The sequence below is a fragment of the Falco rusticolus genome, chromosome 7, assembly GCF_015220075.1.
Source record: "Falco rusticolus isolate bFalRus1 chromosome 7, bFalRus1.pri, whole genome shotgun sequence".
Taxonomy (NCBI): Eukaryota; Metazoa; Chordata; class Aves; order Falconiformes; family Falconidae; genus Falco; species Falco rusticolus.
In genome coordinates, this window is record NC_051193.1 from 65,959,131 (window position 1) to 65,972,211 (window position 13,081).

The 13,081-nt window shown below is 40.6% G+C and overlaps 1 protein-coding gene across 35 annotated transcripts in view; it reads left to right on the forward strand.

The window, feature by feature from the left end:
• Positions 1-13,081, forward strand: part of NRXN3 (neurexin 3) — a 1,022,019-nt gene that overhangs the window by 360,346 nt on the left and 648,592 nt on the right. For 24 of the 35 annotated variants that reach the window (XR_005105297.1, XM_037394470.1, XM_037394492.1 and 21 more), the window contains one exon: positions 3,752-3,778. The exons of the other annotated variants lie outside the window; for them this stretch is intronic. Coding sequence is in view for 23 of the 24 variants with exons in the window: in XM_037394470.1 (XP_037250367.1) it covers positions 3,752-3,778 (27 nt within the window). In the remaining variant the exon portion in view is untranslated. The remainder of the gene's footprint in view (positions 1-3,751; positions 3,779-13,081) is intronic. 35 annotated transcript variants of the gene reach the window in all.

The window sequence follows — 13,081 nt, forward strand, 5'->3', positions numbered from 1 at the left end:
CTATAATCAGTGCATACAAAAGCCCTTGATTTTTTAATATTTTATTTTTGTCATAGACATGCAAAGATATTTGTCAGCTGTTGGTTGCAGGTGGGTGCACAGTCTGACTGCATGCAAGTAGGGGAGAGGCAAGGAGCCACACTACAACATGGAGTAAGAGTGTGCACAGGACCTCAGCTGGTTTCCTCATAGGAGATAACCTAGTGTGAGCTTAGAAACAATCAGGCCTTGATATTCTGTCTTGTCCTAGGCTTGCCTTAAAGTGCTCTTCTACAACCACGTGTGGGTGCTCATCAAAAGGAACAAATACTTTGTCCTCACACAACAAAGGTGACTTCATTCCTGATTCAAGGGAAAAACAGCCTGGGGCTTTAGCACTATCAAATAAATATCACCCTTTTCAGGCACAAAGATACAAATGTTAAGAAACACAGACCTGATTCACAGAGACTTCTGTTTGCTGCTCAAGATATCTCCATTCAAATCCCTAGTGTTAGCTAATTACAGTGGAGCTGTTTAACCTTTTGTGAGGCTGGGGTCTTTGGCCCATTTTCCTGGTGATGTGCTCTGGAAAATCTTCCACCTGAACACTAAGGAAGCAGCTTCTGGTTTACATTAGGAATAATAATGAAAGAAAGTAACTGCAGAAGGTCTTTCCAGCTTATCCTGCTCCCCATGCAGTTATAGAGTGTTTTCACTTTACTGCTGTCCTCCAGATTCCTCATCCAGTTGCTCAGCTGGCAGGTGACTGGATTTACAGCTGTTTAGGTATACTCATCTTCAAAAGCTAAAGCGAGGGACAACTTCTTTTCAGTCACAAATGCAGACGTACCTAAATAAAGCAAATCTTACCAGTAGAAGCTGGTAACAGAACTGAGAGCCCCAGCTGATGATTACCAGAAGCCTTATTGCCCTGGTACTGTGCAGGAGGAATCCCAAGAAGTTTTTTTTAATTATTCCTGAATTCCTCAGCTGCTGCTGTTTTGAGCACAAAGACGAGTCTAAACCTGCACCTTACTGCCAGGGTTTTTTTGAGGATTACTGCAATCATTTGCTTTGGATTTGTAGTTTTATACGAGTTTAGAGGAAAAATGGGTACTCTGCCTTTCTAAAAACAGATATAAATGTGAGAAAACACCTTCATATATTAACGATTAGAAATTTCTTTTTTGGTTGCTTTGACAAGCCTCAGAATTAAGGAAATTAACAAAAAACCTATGCATGTTCTTTGAAGGTAGCATGAAGAGTATGATGGTGCTGGTGTAGCAGCACAGGCAGATACACTTGCCTAGGTGCCATGTGGGATCCCCACTGACCCAGCTGGACTAAGTCCAGTTCAGGGGCTGGTTCTTCTGGAGTGTGCTTGGACGTTTCTGCCTGGCACTCCATTGCATGGCATTGCAAAGCCTTCGTGCTCACACAGTCTGGGGATCTAATAGCACCATGGCAGCTGTCAGGGCAACCCCCTCAGTAACTTGGTCTCTTGTCCTTTGAAATAGAAGTCTAGCAGCCAGGATAAGGGCTACACTGGTTTTCAGTTTGAAACATTGATCCCTTCACCTGGAGCAGTCCGTGACTCAGCCTGAGGGGAAGCCCTGGGACATGTAGTTATTTTGGTATGGCTGCAAAAAGCCTAAAAGTGCAAAACTTCTCTGCAGACGCCTATAACGCAACAGTGGGTTTACTTTCTAACTTTGATGAATGTTGCTGATGACCAGCCATGTTTCTCTTTCTGTTTATCCCATAAGAAATTCCCCTGTTGTTCCAGCTGTAACAACTCTCTTGATCTCACTTGCTTGCAGTGAGACCTGGGAGCCTCTCTCGCTCTTGCTCTCCATCAGGTCATAGAGGGAAGTTCCCCAGCATGTACTTCAGAGCTCCCCTTACCCCCCCCACCCCCCACCCCCAACTCCTATAAGGGATATAGCCACCACTGTACGGTGATCGTAGCAATTGCTCCAGGGCTGTTTGCTCCCACTTTTCTGTTGCGGTTGACGACACATGACAAACCTAATCGCACAAAACCAAACCCAGATTTTCTCAAGAGAAGTTCTGCTTGAAAACAGACTCTCTCTGACTATGCTGCTCCTGATTGGTGTGTCCCTGCTCATTACGGCTCTTTATTTAGAGACTCTTATTCCTTCCTCTTTCATTTTTTTTTAATAATTGCATATAGTTTCAGCTGCTGAAATAATTTTCCTACATCTGCCTGAGTAAACATAAAATTGGTCCAGTTAAGCAGCAAACTGTTTTATATCCCTCTGCCATTCTGTATAATCTCTCTTGCTAGGCCATATCTCTGTAATAAATACAGCCGTCCCTGCTGGTCAAAGCTTTAGTTGTCCAGAGTGGATATTCAGTAGCATGGTGCTATTATACCTGGCCTTGATTTCCTGAGAGAAGGTCATCGTGGCCCAAAATATGTACTAGCACTGATATAGTTCTTGCCCATGTCAGACACCACAGTAATGGGTGTTCACAAGGCTGTAAGTAGGCCTTTATGAAAGAAAGATCCTCTTCATGGGTCGTATCCTGAGATATGCTGAGCATTGGTGTGGTAAATGAGAGAAGCAGTGCTCAGAAGGCCTGTAGCTCAGGCTGTCCTACCTCAGCTTGTTTTCTCTGTGCAGACTCCTCGGTTGCCATTTATTAGATTGCACAGTCATAACTCTTATTTTTCTTTCTCTATATCCCTCTTTGTCCCTCCCTTGCCTATAACCTCTGAATGAAGCAGGGCTAGCAAAGGTTCCCAGATCTGCCACTTCACTGCCCATTTCATCTTCTCCCTGAACGTTATGAGCATCCCATTCAGTCTTACCGTTCAGACAGCAAGACGAGATCGGGCTCTGAGGAACTGGCAGGGCTGGGGACCTTTGAAAGAAAACTCCGTTCCCCCTGCCAAGCAAAAAAACCCCAACCAAAACCCAAACTATTCCCAACATCCAGAACTAGTTGAAATCTGGGCTGGGCGTTCGTGCGGTTAGCTGTTTGCAAGTGGCCATTTTATGATAGGACACAACTGGGCAGTATATTAACCCTTTCCTCGCCTGAATGGACAGCGTCAAGTGTGTCTGTGCACATACTAAAAAGTGTTCTGGGCTGGTGTTGGGGGAATGAAAAGAGGGTCTGTCTTTGGGAGAGCTGGAAAGGGTTAAATATTGCACCAACAAATCTCATAGGCTGATTTTACAGGTACTCTGTGTTGGACAGATGGTGTATTTATGCAGTAACAATATAAATTAATTCAAAAGAAACCAAGTATAAAGGTTGACTTTGAGCTTCAAGCTTCTTAGAGAAATTGCTGAAGTACTTTAAAAAGCAAAATGACACTGGAGTATGACTTGCATTTTGAGGGAGATATTTTGTGCCTTAATTATCAATTTTTTTTTATTGTAATTCACAACAGTTTATGGTCTGGAGTAGAAGATACTCTTAGATGCATAGGTTTCTATAAAAAGAAAATAATTTTCTGTGTCAATGTGTGGATATATATGTATATTGGTATATCTCTCTATACATATGTGTATATATATGTGTGTATATATATATATTTATGTAACAGATATTTGTGTAGAATATACTGTACATATACACCCACTCCTGAACTTGTACAGACTGTATATAAGTATAAAATGGCCACATCTCTTTGCGTGTGTCTGTCCCCGGAAGGGTGGACTGATTGTTTTTGGATGTCTGCAGCTGTTACCTTGAAGGATGCAATTTCATCTTTCATTTATTTTTCCCCATCTAGACTGTATCAGGATAAACTGTAACGCCAGTAAGTTTTCCCTCAAGTTTCATTTTGTTCTCTTTCTATATATATTAAAATAACTTTATTTTCTTTGCTGTTTTATAAGCTGTTTTTCTTTTATTTTCTTTCTTTTTCTTTTCTTTAAAAAAAATAATCTTCTGAAATTGAAGGGTTGGGTGGGATATGAAGCTGGGGGGAAGGAGGGAAGACCTTATGGTGATTGTATGTGAAAATTTTGTGTTAGGTTTCTCCAAGGAGGAGATGAACTGTTATTTCATAGCTTTACAGAAGAGCACCTGAGGAACCTGATGAGCTGATACTATATTTCACTGGTAACCTGTTGTCTTTATGAAAACTTTTAAAGAACCACATAAGAATAACAACAGGTACTGTATGCACTTCTCCACTACAAAAAAAAAAAAAGGCATGCATATTTAAAAAAACAAATCAAAACAAAAAACCCCGCACCTCAAACTCTCGCTGTATTTAAGAATGGTGACAACTTAACCTGATAGTTATACAAAGACATTTTATTTGGGTATAGAAGAAGGAAAAAATAGATCTTAGATTTTGATTATATTATCAGTGTTATGTGACAACCTTTTATATAGCATTTACCAGTCTTAGGTGGTAAATGCTCTTCGATAATAAATTCCAGCGGAATCTTTCGGTCACTGAAGATCCCTTTCAGTCTGTAAAACTAGGGGAGAATACTTAAAAAATCTCTGTGAAAAATAATAGTGAAAGATCATATCCAATTCTATACTGGTTGGGGAAAGAAAATCTTTGCTATTTTACTTTGTAGAGTTAGTCGAAGTTGATGCAAGCCTCAAAGTGAAAAGCACTTACCAAAGAATGGAGCTGTTTAGCTCTCATGTGTGCTTTGAGACTTATCTTGCTTGAAACCAGATTCCTGAACTGACAGGTTCTCTGTGTTAGTTTTTATGTGGAAAGATTTATGGAAGGCTAAACATCACTTTGGAGATGTTACAAGGGATTAAAAGGAAAGGATGGTCCATGCTTTTTCTAGAGGATGTGTTCTTTTTATTCACCCTCCATCCAATCTCACAGGAAGGTGGAAAGAATTGCGTTGCAGCCCCAAAAGCAAATATAGAGCTTTTTAGCAGCAGAGCCAATTGTAGCAGCACTGAGAGAATCTTACTGTAAAGCAGTTTCTTAACAGCTTTGCCACAGTTTTAGACTGAGTAGGTTTGTAGTGTTATGCAGCAGATGGCAGTTTGTTTTTTTTTTCACCATGTACAATAGTTGCAAAATTTAAAAGGTTCTCTGTGATTGCAAATAGAAAAAAAAATAATACACACATAAGCAGATAAGATGAGCTCTCCCTCCTGGCTGCTGCCAGCTGATTGAGATCCTACTTGGCATGGAAGGGGAAGCAATTAGTCTCTTGATCTTGGGAAGTGGTCCCTGGGAGCCTATAGCCAGGGACAAGCCAAAAGCATTGGCTGATATGTGATTATTCCTCAGCTGTAAGCCCTGATAATGCTGTAGGAGCTTGATTGTGAGTTCACAACATTGAGAACTGCGGCCTTCTTCAGACCTGCTGCAAGGTGGTGTGGGATTAGTCCTGTATGACTCAAAGTTTGACAGCTCTTGTTGAATTCCTTTTGCTCTTCGAAGTTTGAACACTGTGTTTCAAGATAGAGTGGGTAATAGAAAAAAGTATCTTGAGTCTCTGCTAGCTGAGATTGCCAGTTTTTACCCAGCAGCGTTGAGGACATTTGCATAAAAATAGGATCTTTTGCTTCCTAAGGGTTCATATGCTCCTGCTGCTTAGCCACCTGTAAATCTAAACACTTGCACCATAGTTCTTGTTGATGCATGTCATCTGAGCATTCATATCAGTTCCTCTGGTATTGGACAATAATCTGGTGTTGTCGTCAGCATCTTCTACTTCTGATGACAGCTGGCTGTTAAAGACTTAGTTATGGAAGACTATTATCAGGTTTATCAGATAAATTCTGGTAGCAAGGAGCAATGGTCTGGTTTTCATGCAAATCAAAATCTAGCAGTAATTGGGAGAAACATTCAAAAAAGAAAAAGAGAATCCTATCATCAGGGCAGTGGGAATACAGCCTGAATCCGGTGCATTTGTTACTTTCCCCATAAACATAAAAACATCTTGATTCATTTTGCTTCCATGCATTCAATAGTTGAGCCTGTTGCATTTTTAAATACAGACTTCCTCTGAAGGATTTTTTTTGTATTATTTATTTTCAACCACTTTGGATTTTCCTGTTCTATTTTTTATGATATGTTGCTGAAAATGAATAATCCTAGTGCCTCCAACAACTTGTTTTGTTGCTGCCTGTTGCAGTGACTTGGGTCATCTGTCCTGCTTTCTAGAATGGAACGTGCTGGAAACAGATTGATGAAAACCTGTATATTCTTGCATGAATAAAATATGGTTATGCAGAAGCAGATCAAATATCACTGTAAACATTCTTGCAGGCACATTGATATTTACTTGTGCAGACAGAGTTACTCACATATAAATGGGTCTTCCAGGGTCTGTTGAAATGAGAAGTGTTTCAGAGTAACTTGAGAAATGGGATTCACAATCAGTTGAAGAGTTTCAGGTCAAGCAGTCACCATTGCTAACTGAATAGAAGGGACCTGGTGCATGGTTTTAAAGGTAAACAGAGCTGTACTTTTGGAGTCTTGTGGAACATGTAGGTTGAAGAGCCTACCATAGCAAGCACTGAAGCTCGTGCTCTTTGAGAGAAGTCTAGTATATTGTCCCAGGTAAGCATTTTATTTTCAATATTCTTGCTCTTAATTTTAATTGAAAGGATTGAGGGAATTTTGCTTGCGTATACTTGGATTGTCATATATCTGATGCAAAATACTGTTTTCCATTGCTTCATTTCTTCTTACCCTCTGTTTCTTACCATTGTCGTATCTCATAGTTCTGAAACGGAAAACTGACATCGTTTCCAAGAATAAGAACATTTTTTTTACTTTGTCTGTATTTAATACTTATCCTCTCCTTTCACTCTTGAAGATACCTAAACTGATCTTATCTGCTTCTGCACACTGATAAGAGTTTGAATTTAGAACGACCCAACAGTGCTGTTGCTTGCACAGATGTAACTGGGTATTAACTGTTTTCCTCTGAGTGTAGAATAAGCGCAACCAAAAGCAAGATCAGGATCCCAAAATGCACTGTGTGAAGGTGCATTGAGTGATTCCTCAACATGTAATGTAGACATAATGGATAGCACAATTTTGTTGGCTGGATTTATGGGGAAAATAGGTATAGTTTAATACTTATGTACATATATTTTGGGGTTTTAAATAGAGTTTCCTAAAGAAGAGTAGCTCTTTGGTCCATCTCCTCTAAACTGTTTCTTGAAATACATAGTTCATTTTAAAGAAAATTGAAGTTGTTGTGATAGTTTTATAGTTTGTGGCATAATAGCTGGTGCTCTGACTTTTTCTTCATTTTTTCAAAGATATCTAGTCCTTAATTTCCGTATTCCCTTTTCAGTGACCCCACTTCTTATCAGTCCAGATAGGCATATTTTTTAGCATTCTACCCAATATGAAGTGTGGAGGACAGGGCTGTGTGTGCTACAGATTCACCAGGTTTTGGAGGTGTCTTCACTTTGTGTTCTTTCTAGGATACTGCTTGTATTATTTTTCTTGGCCTAGTTCTCTCTTCTTCTCCCAAACCCATTATGTGGCTTGTCAATAGCCACGTAATTCGACACTGCCTTTATGTGAGGTTTGGTCTTCCAAAAGTAGCTGCCTTTGGGACAGCGAATACTTCTCTCTTACCACTTGTTATTTCATAGCGAAGCCTTTTCTTCTCACTGTATCATGCCAGACAAGCCGTTACCTCTTTTCGTGTCACTTGTGAAGCCTCAGCAAATCCTGATCCTCTTCTCTCTGTGCTAAAAGCACAACTGAAAGAAGATGAAAAATCACAGTCTGATCACTACTAGTTGGTCCTGTGTCTCTGTGAGGCAGTTAGCATGTTGTTTCAGATCCAATTAATTTTGGACTGGTCTTTGACAACAGAAGACAGCTAGAACATGAGATTGGTTCTCCCTTCTCAGTTGTCATGCTTACTGTATTTAGTTCCTTAATTCAATGGAACATTAATGTTCTGTTTTAGTAAGTGCCACTGTAACAACATAAAATAGAAATATCTGATGTGTAACTCTCTGGGAAAGGTTTAAAGTTTTCTTTTTTTCCCTATCATCGTAAGTTAATAGGAAGCTGTGCTAACTCTAAGCTAATCAAAATGTTGTAAAACCAAGTGCGCTTAGTTGATTCCTAGTGATGTTGCTGTCATTTTAATAAAGCTTAACAGTACTCTAACATGAAAACATTATTTGGAAAGTGAAGAGGTATGATTAAACATACACATCATATTTGTGACTCTAGTATCTCCTAACTCCATTTAAACATAATCAGGAAGAAATTAATGCCTATGCAGCCTGAAAAGTGACAAGTCATTAGTATGTCATATTGTGGTGTTGAAAGCAAAGCTGATATCTATACAGCTGAGCTGAGAATGGTCTCACCTTTGAGCAGTCTCAGACTCAGGCTGCTGGTGTGGCCTCATGCTGCTGCTGCACTGCAATGCAGAAGAAAGGAAAGGAGCAAGCCTGTCTTTGGAAGACTTCTTCTTCTGCCAGGTGATGAAACAGCAGTCCTTCCAGGTACTTTGTCAGATGGTGAACTAAGAAGTCTGTTAGAGGAAAACATACTATGCTGGATCCAACCAGTAGTGAAACTGAAGATGTATTCCTGGCAGGCACTCTGCTAGTGATCACACACTTGCAGACATGAGTTCATTCCAGTCTCTGGCAGCACGAACATATGGACTCTCTGACCCGTGGTTTGGCTCCAGCTGCTGCACTCACACCCCTGTACACCCTCATGCACACAGAGGACTCCTCACCCAGGAAAAAGGAAGGAACTCAATAAGAAGACAGGACAGACTGCACTTATCAGGTGCAGGGCACAGCCAGGTAAGCATACTGACCAGTAAATATTTATTTGTGACCAGCCCTTTTTATCCCCTTTCCCCTCTATTTTCCCACTCTTTTCTCTCCCCAAATCACCTAAACTCATCCCTTTTCCTGTCTTTGGTTTCTCCCCTAAACATTGCATAAGTCTGTCTGATCCCACGCTGCTTTTCCCCTGCATCACATATGTCCCACCCCAGGCAGCAACCCCCTTAATCCAAAAGGGGTGATCTCAAGAGCTGCTCTGGATGACTTATGGTGATGGAGTTTCACTCTTGGGCACTGGGGCTAATGGCTTTGCTGGGACAGCCCTGGGAGAGGCCCAGACAAGGTGTTCATTCCTCAGGAGTCCTTGATTTACGTTCCCACCTGCCACTGTTCCCCAGTGCTCCTCTGGGCTCATGCAGATAAGTCTCTGGTGGGCTGATGGCCCCTGTGATGGGGCTGGACGTAATTCAGGATGATATCATTTGGGCTTCCCCTCCTGCTGTTGTCTCTCTGAGCTCCTTGTGGGCGTGCAGATGGGTTTTATCACATAAACCAACAAATTCCTTTTCCATGTGGCTGCTACTGCAAAGTGAGTTATTTTGTCTCAGACTTGCTTGACTCAAGTCCACTCCAGGTCCCCAGTGGGGAAAAAATTCTCGACTTAAGTTCTCAACTCAGAGGTTGCTTGATACCCCTGCAAAGTAAAATAGTGCTCCTGAGCTTGTTTTAAAAAAGGAAGGGACAAAGTCCACAGAGTTATTACCAGTTGCAATGGAGAGGATGAAACCCTTTGGGACTGGGTTGCACATGGACATCTTCCATCTATGTGAGAGGAAAAGGGTGAATGCATACAAGAAGCTGCTCTGCTTTGCTGCTGTCTAGACAATATGTCTTCTGTAGATTAGATTCTGTAATTAGTTGCCAGAACATCCACTTTGTTCTTTTGTTCAAAGAAAATTGGCACAAAACTGGAAACTCATGCTTTAGAATCTAGGAGGAAGTGAATATTTTATATGTGATTAATTTTGTCTGAGAACAACCCAGAGAGAGCATCTCTAATGAGACTTTGAATAGTGAAAAAGAAAAGCAAACACTAATCAGCACAAGCACTGCTTGCTGTGTTGGGTGCTATCTTATCAGTAAATTTAAGGCCAAATCAGTCAGCCGTAGGGCTCAGCAGATACTTCGTGAGGAGTGACTGGTAAAGAGACTCCAGTGATTTACATTCTTGGGTGCAGAACCCTGGGTGTAATTAGCACAAGCTTTTCACAGTGTCTTTAATCCTCCTCATCCAGACAGTACTATGAAGATTAATGTTTTACTGTGGCATAATTAATTAATTTCTGCAATCCTAAACTGCAGTTTGTGATACCACAAGGTCCCTGCACCCCAGAATATTTCAGGGGCCATAAATCTGGGCTACAAATGCAAGTGCGTGTTTACTAGACTTCAGCTAGCCACAGCTCTTAGTTAGCAGCAGTTAGCCTTCATCTTCCAGCTAATGCTGTCACATCCTCTGAAACTCTGATCTTACTCTTCAGTTCTAGTCCTTGGGGAGAAACTTCAGCAGGTCTTCTAAGGTCATCACTTTGAAGAGATGGTACTGTTCAGAGCAGAGCTTGGTAGAACGCTTTCTGCAGTATTTTTACCTAAACTGCTGTGGTGAGAGCTAACGGGAGAGAAAACTAACCTTGGGAACTCGGCAATCACCTGCCGGGAATCAATGACCTACTTTTGGAAAATGGTTGTGCCAGCTTACTGGCTATTGTTCCCACCCCAGCAGCTTTTCTTGACTCCTCACCACTTCTTGAAAAGTTGCCTGTGCTGGTAGGTTTTTATATATGGCATTTTCAGTTCGTGTAGCCTCTGACCTCCTTCCATGGGATTATAATTAAAAATGAGAACTGTTTTGAAGGGAGCAGAATCAAAACAACCATATTGATCACCTTGTCACTCACTAAACTAGATACCCATTAATTAATGTTAGATATTCCAATGAAATATTAGGATTCTGAATGCTATAACAAAGGTTATGAAATATGAAAAGATTGGGGGGGGGGGGAGGGTGTGTTAATACTTTTTTTTAATTATTTATTTTTTTTGGCCAGAGGAGAAAGATGCTGTAGCTAAACTTTGGAGTAACCTAGGAAGAAGTTTGTGGGTTAACTTTTGAAGTCATGTGATGCTGGGTTTTGTTTTAATGAAATATTGAATTGACTAGTTGCTGGTCAGCCATGTTTTTCTCTTATCCATCAGTTGTTATAATATGAGTTTTCTTTCTCGTGTTTGTTTAGGGAGAACAGGATGTCTTGCTTTGTTTCCTGTTGCAATATTGGCAGGATCTCAGCCAGGATGTCTGCAAAAAAAAAAAAAAAAAAAAAAAAAAGGCTTTGCTAGAAAAACTTGTTCTTCTCAGTTTGTTATTTCAGCCACTTGCTTTGTATAAATTGATTTGTGTTTCTTTCAGCTCAGCTGTCATCACTTGCACTTTCCTCAGTGTTTTCCTTTAACCCCTGTAGGTGGCTAAGCACTACACAGCTGCTGGCTAATTCTCCCCCAGCCTGTGTGTTATCAACATGGTTTTGCTCACAAATCCAAAACATAGCACCATACAGGCTGCTACGAACAAAATTAACTCACTCCCAGCCAGACCCAGTACACTCAAGAAGCAACTGTAGCCTTCAAAGTTTGTGGACATCATGCTATAGGGCTTAAAAAGGCAATGCTTTTGATGCCTTCTAGTGAAATAGAGGGCCAAAGGTAGACTGGAACAGTGTCATTAATGGTGTCTAAGTGTGTTGAGCATTTGGTGATTTGTTTTTCATTGATTTTGCTTTTTCTACACAAGGCACTGAGTTTGAGGAAACTTGCTGTGTGAATGGTAATATCAGGGACATGTGTAGCAATACTAAATGTGTTGTTTCCAGGATTAAGACATATCAGGCTGTTGACTATCTTAAAATCTGACAACTTCATTAGGACATAAATACTGGATACTATTCCCAGGAATGGTGAGAGGGTTTGATAATAACAGAGAAAAGTTTCTTCCTCACAGCTGGGAGACTTTTGCCGTCCTTTCCAGCCCTCACACCACCCACCTGTTTCAGCAGTGACTGCTGCTGTCCTTCTACCACCATGACCCATCGTGTTGCCTATATTTTGTACTGCAAGGCTGGTTTCGCTGGCAAAAGGCACTGCTCCTAGAAAATTTGTCTCAGGGAGAAAAGAACTGAAATTACATGCAGGTGCTTGAGGGGTAGGGTAGAATTTGACTTTAAAAATATTCTTTGGTGCTTCTGTGCTTGAGTATTGGCCTCTGAAATGAGCTGGGGAAAGTCGAGCTGCAGGTTCACAGTCTGCCGCTGAAAGAAGCACCTTAGCTTGCTTAGCACCAAGAAAAAAAAATTACTGTTTGTGCACAGACAGAATGAGTCAGAATAAGAACCCTTCTCCCAAAGAGAGTCTCACTTGTTGAGCTGGTGCACACTGATGTATGATGCATATGGCAAGCTTGCATTACTACTGCTTCTCTGGAAAATAGTCCTTAGCAAACCTTTCAGCAGTGATATCTTCTTTCCTAATTGCTTATCTTCTCTCAAAAAAAGCTGATTCTTGAGGTTTCAGGGCCAAGAAAACAGTTGCTGTCTTCTTGTCTGTCTTGTGCAAAGGGAATACAATGCATGAGAAGACTTGATGCCATGAGGAACCTGGACGAGATGACACAGATGTGTTTGATCAGTGAGAATTCTTATATCATCATAAACCATTTTCTAGCTAGTGGAAAATGCAATATGCTGAACACTTTCATTCCGAATATGAAGCGTTAGAAAGGCTGAGAGAAGTTCTCAAGTAATTTTCTGAGTTAAATATCTTTTTGATTCGTGTCACTTCAGCGGTTGCTATATTAAACAGTGTGTGCACACTTCATTATGGAAAAATAGCTTTTTCGTCTTGGTGGATATCACAGTATCCAGGTCTGATCATGAATTGGAGGTCAAATCACCAAGTACAGTTTTAATCATCTGAGGATATCTTATTATTTTTGTTTGCTCATGGATTTCAAGTAGACAATCGTGAGTAAGCCTGAAACAAACCAGGGAAGTTATTTTAATTAATTGTTAATGTAAGAGTAGGTTCAGGTAAGGGTTTAGTTATGTATTAAGAAACTGTTAGTATGCTGACATAACCTGTATTGCTCTGTTCTGTTTTGGTGTGGTGTGTTTTTTTTTGGTTTTTTTTTTTTTTTTGTAAGGGAATCTTATTTGAAATTATTCAGCCCACTGTATTGGACTGGTAGGGAAAAGGAGCGTAGCTGGTATTGCTTTTGACTCACATCAGCATC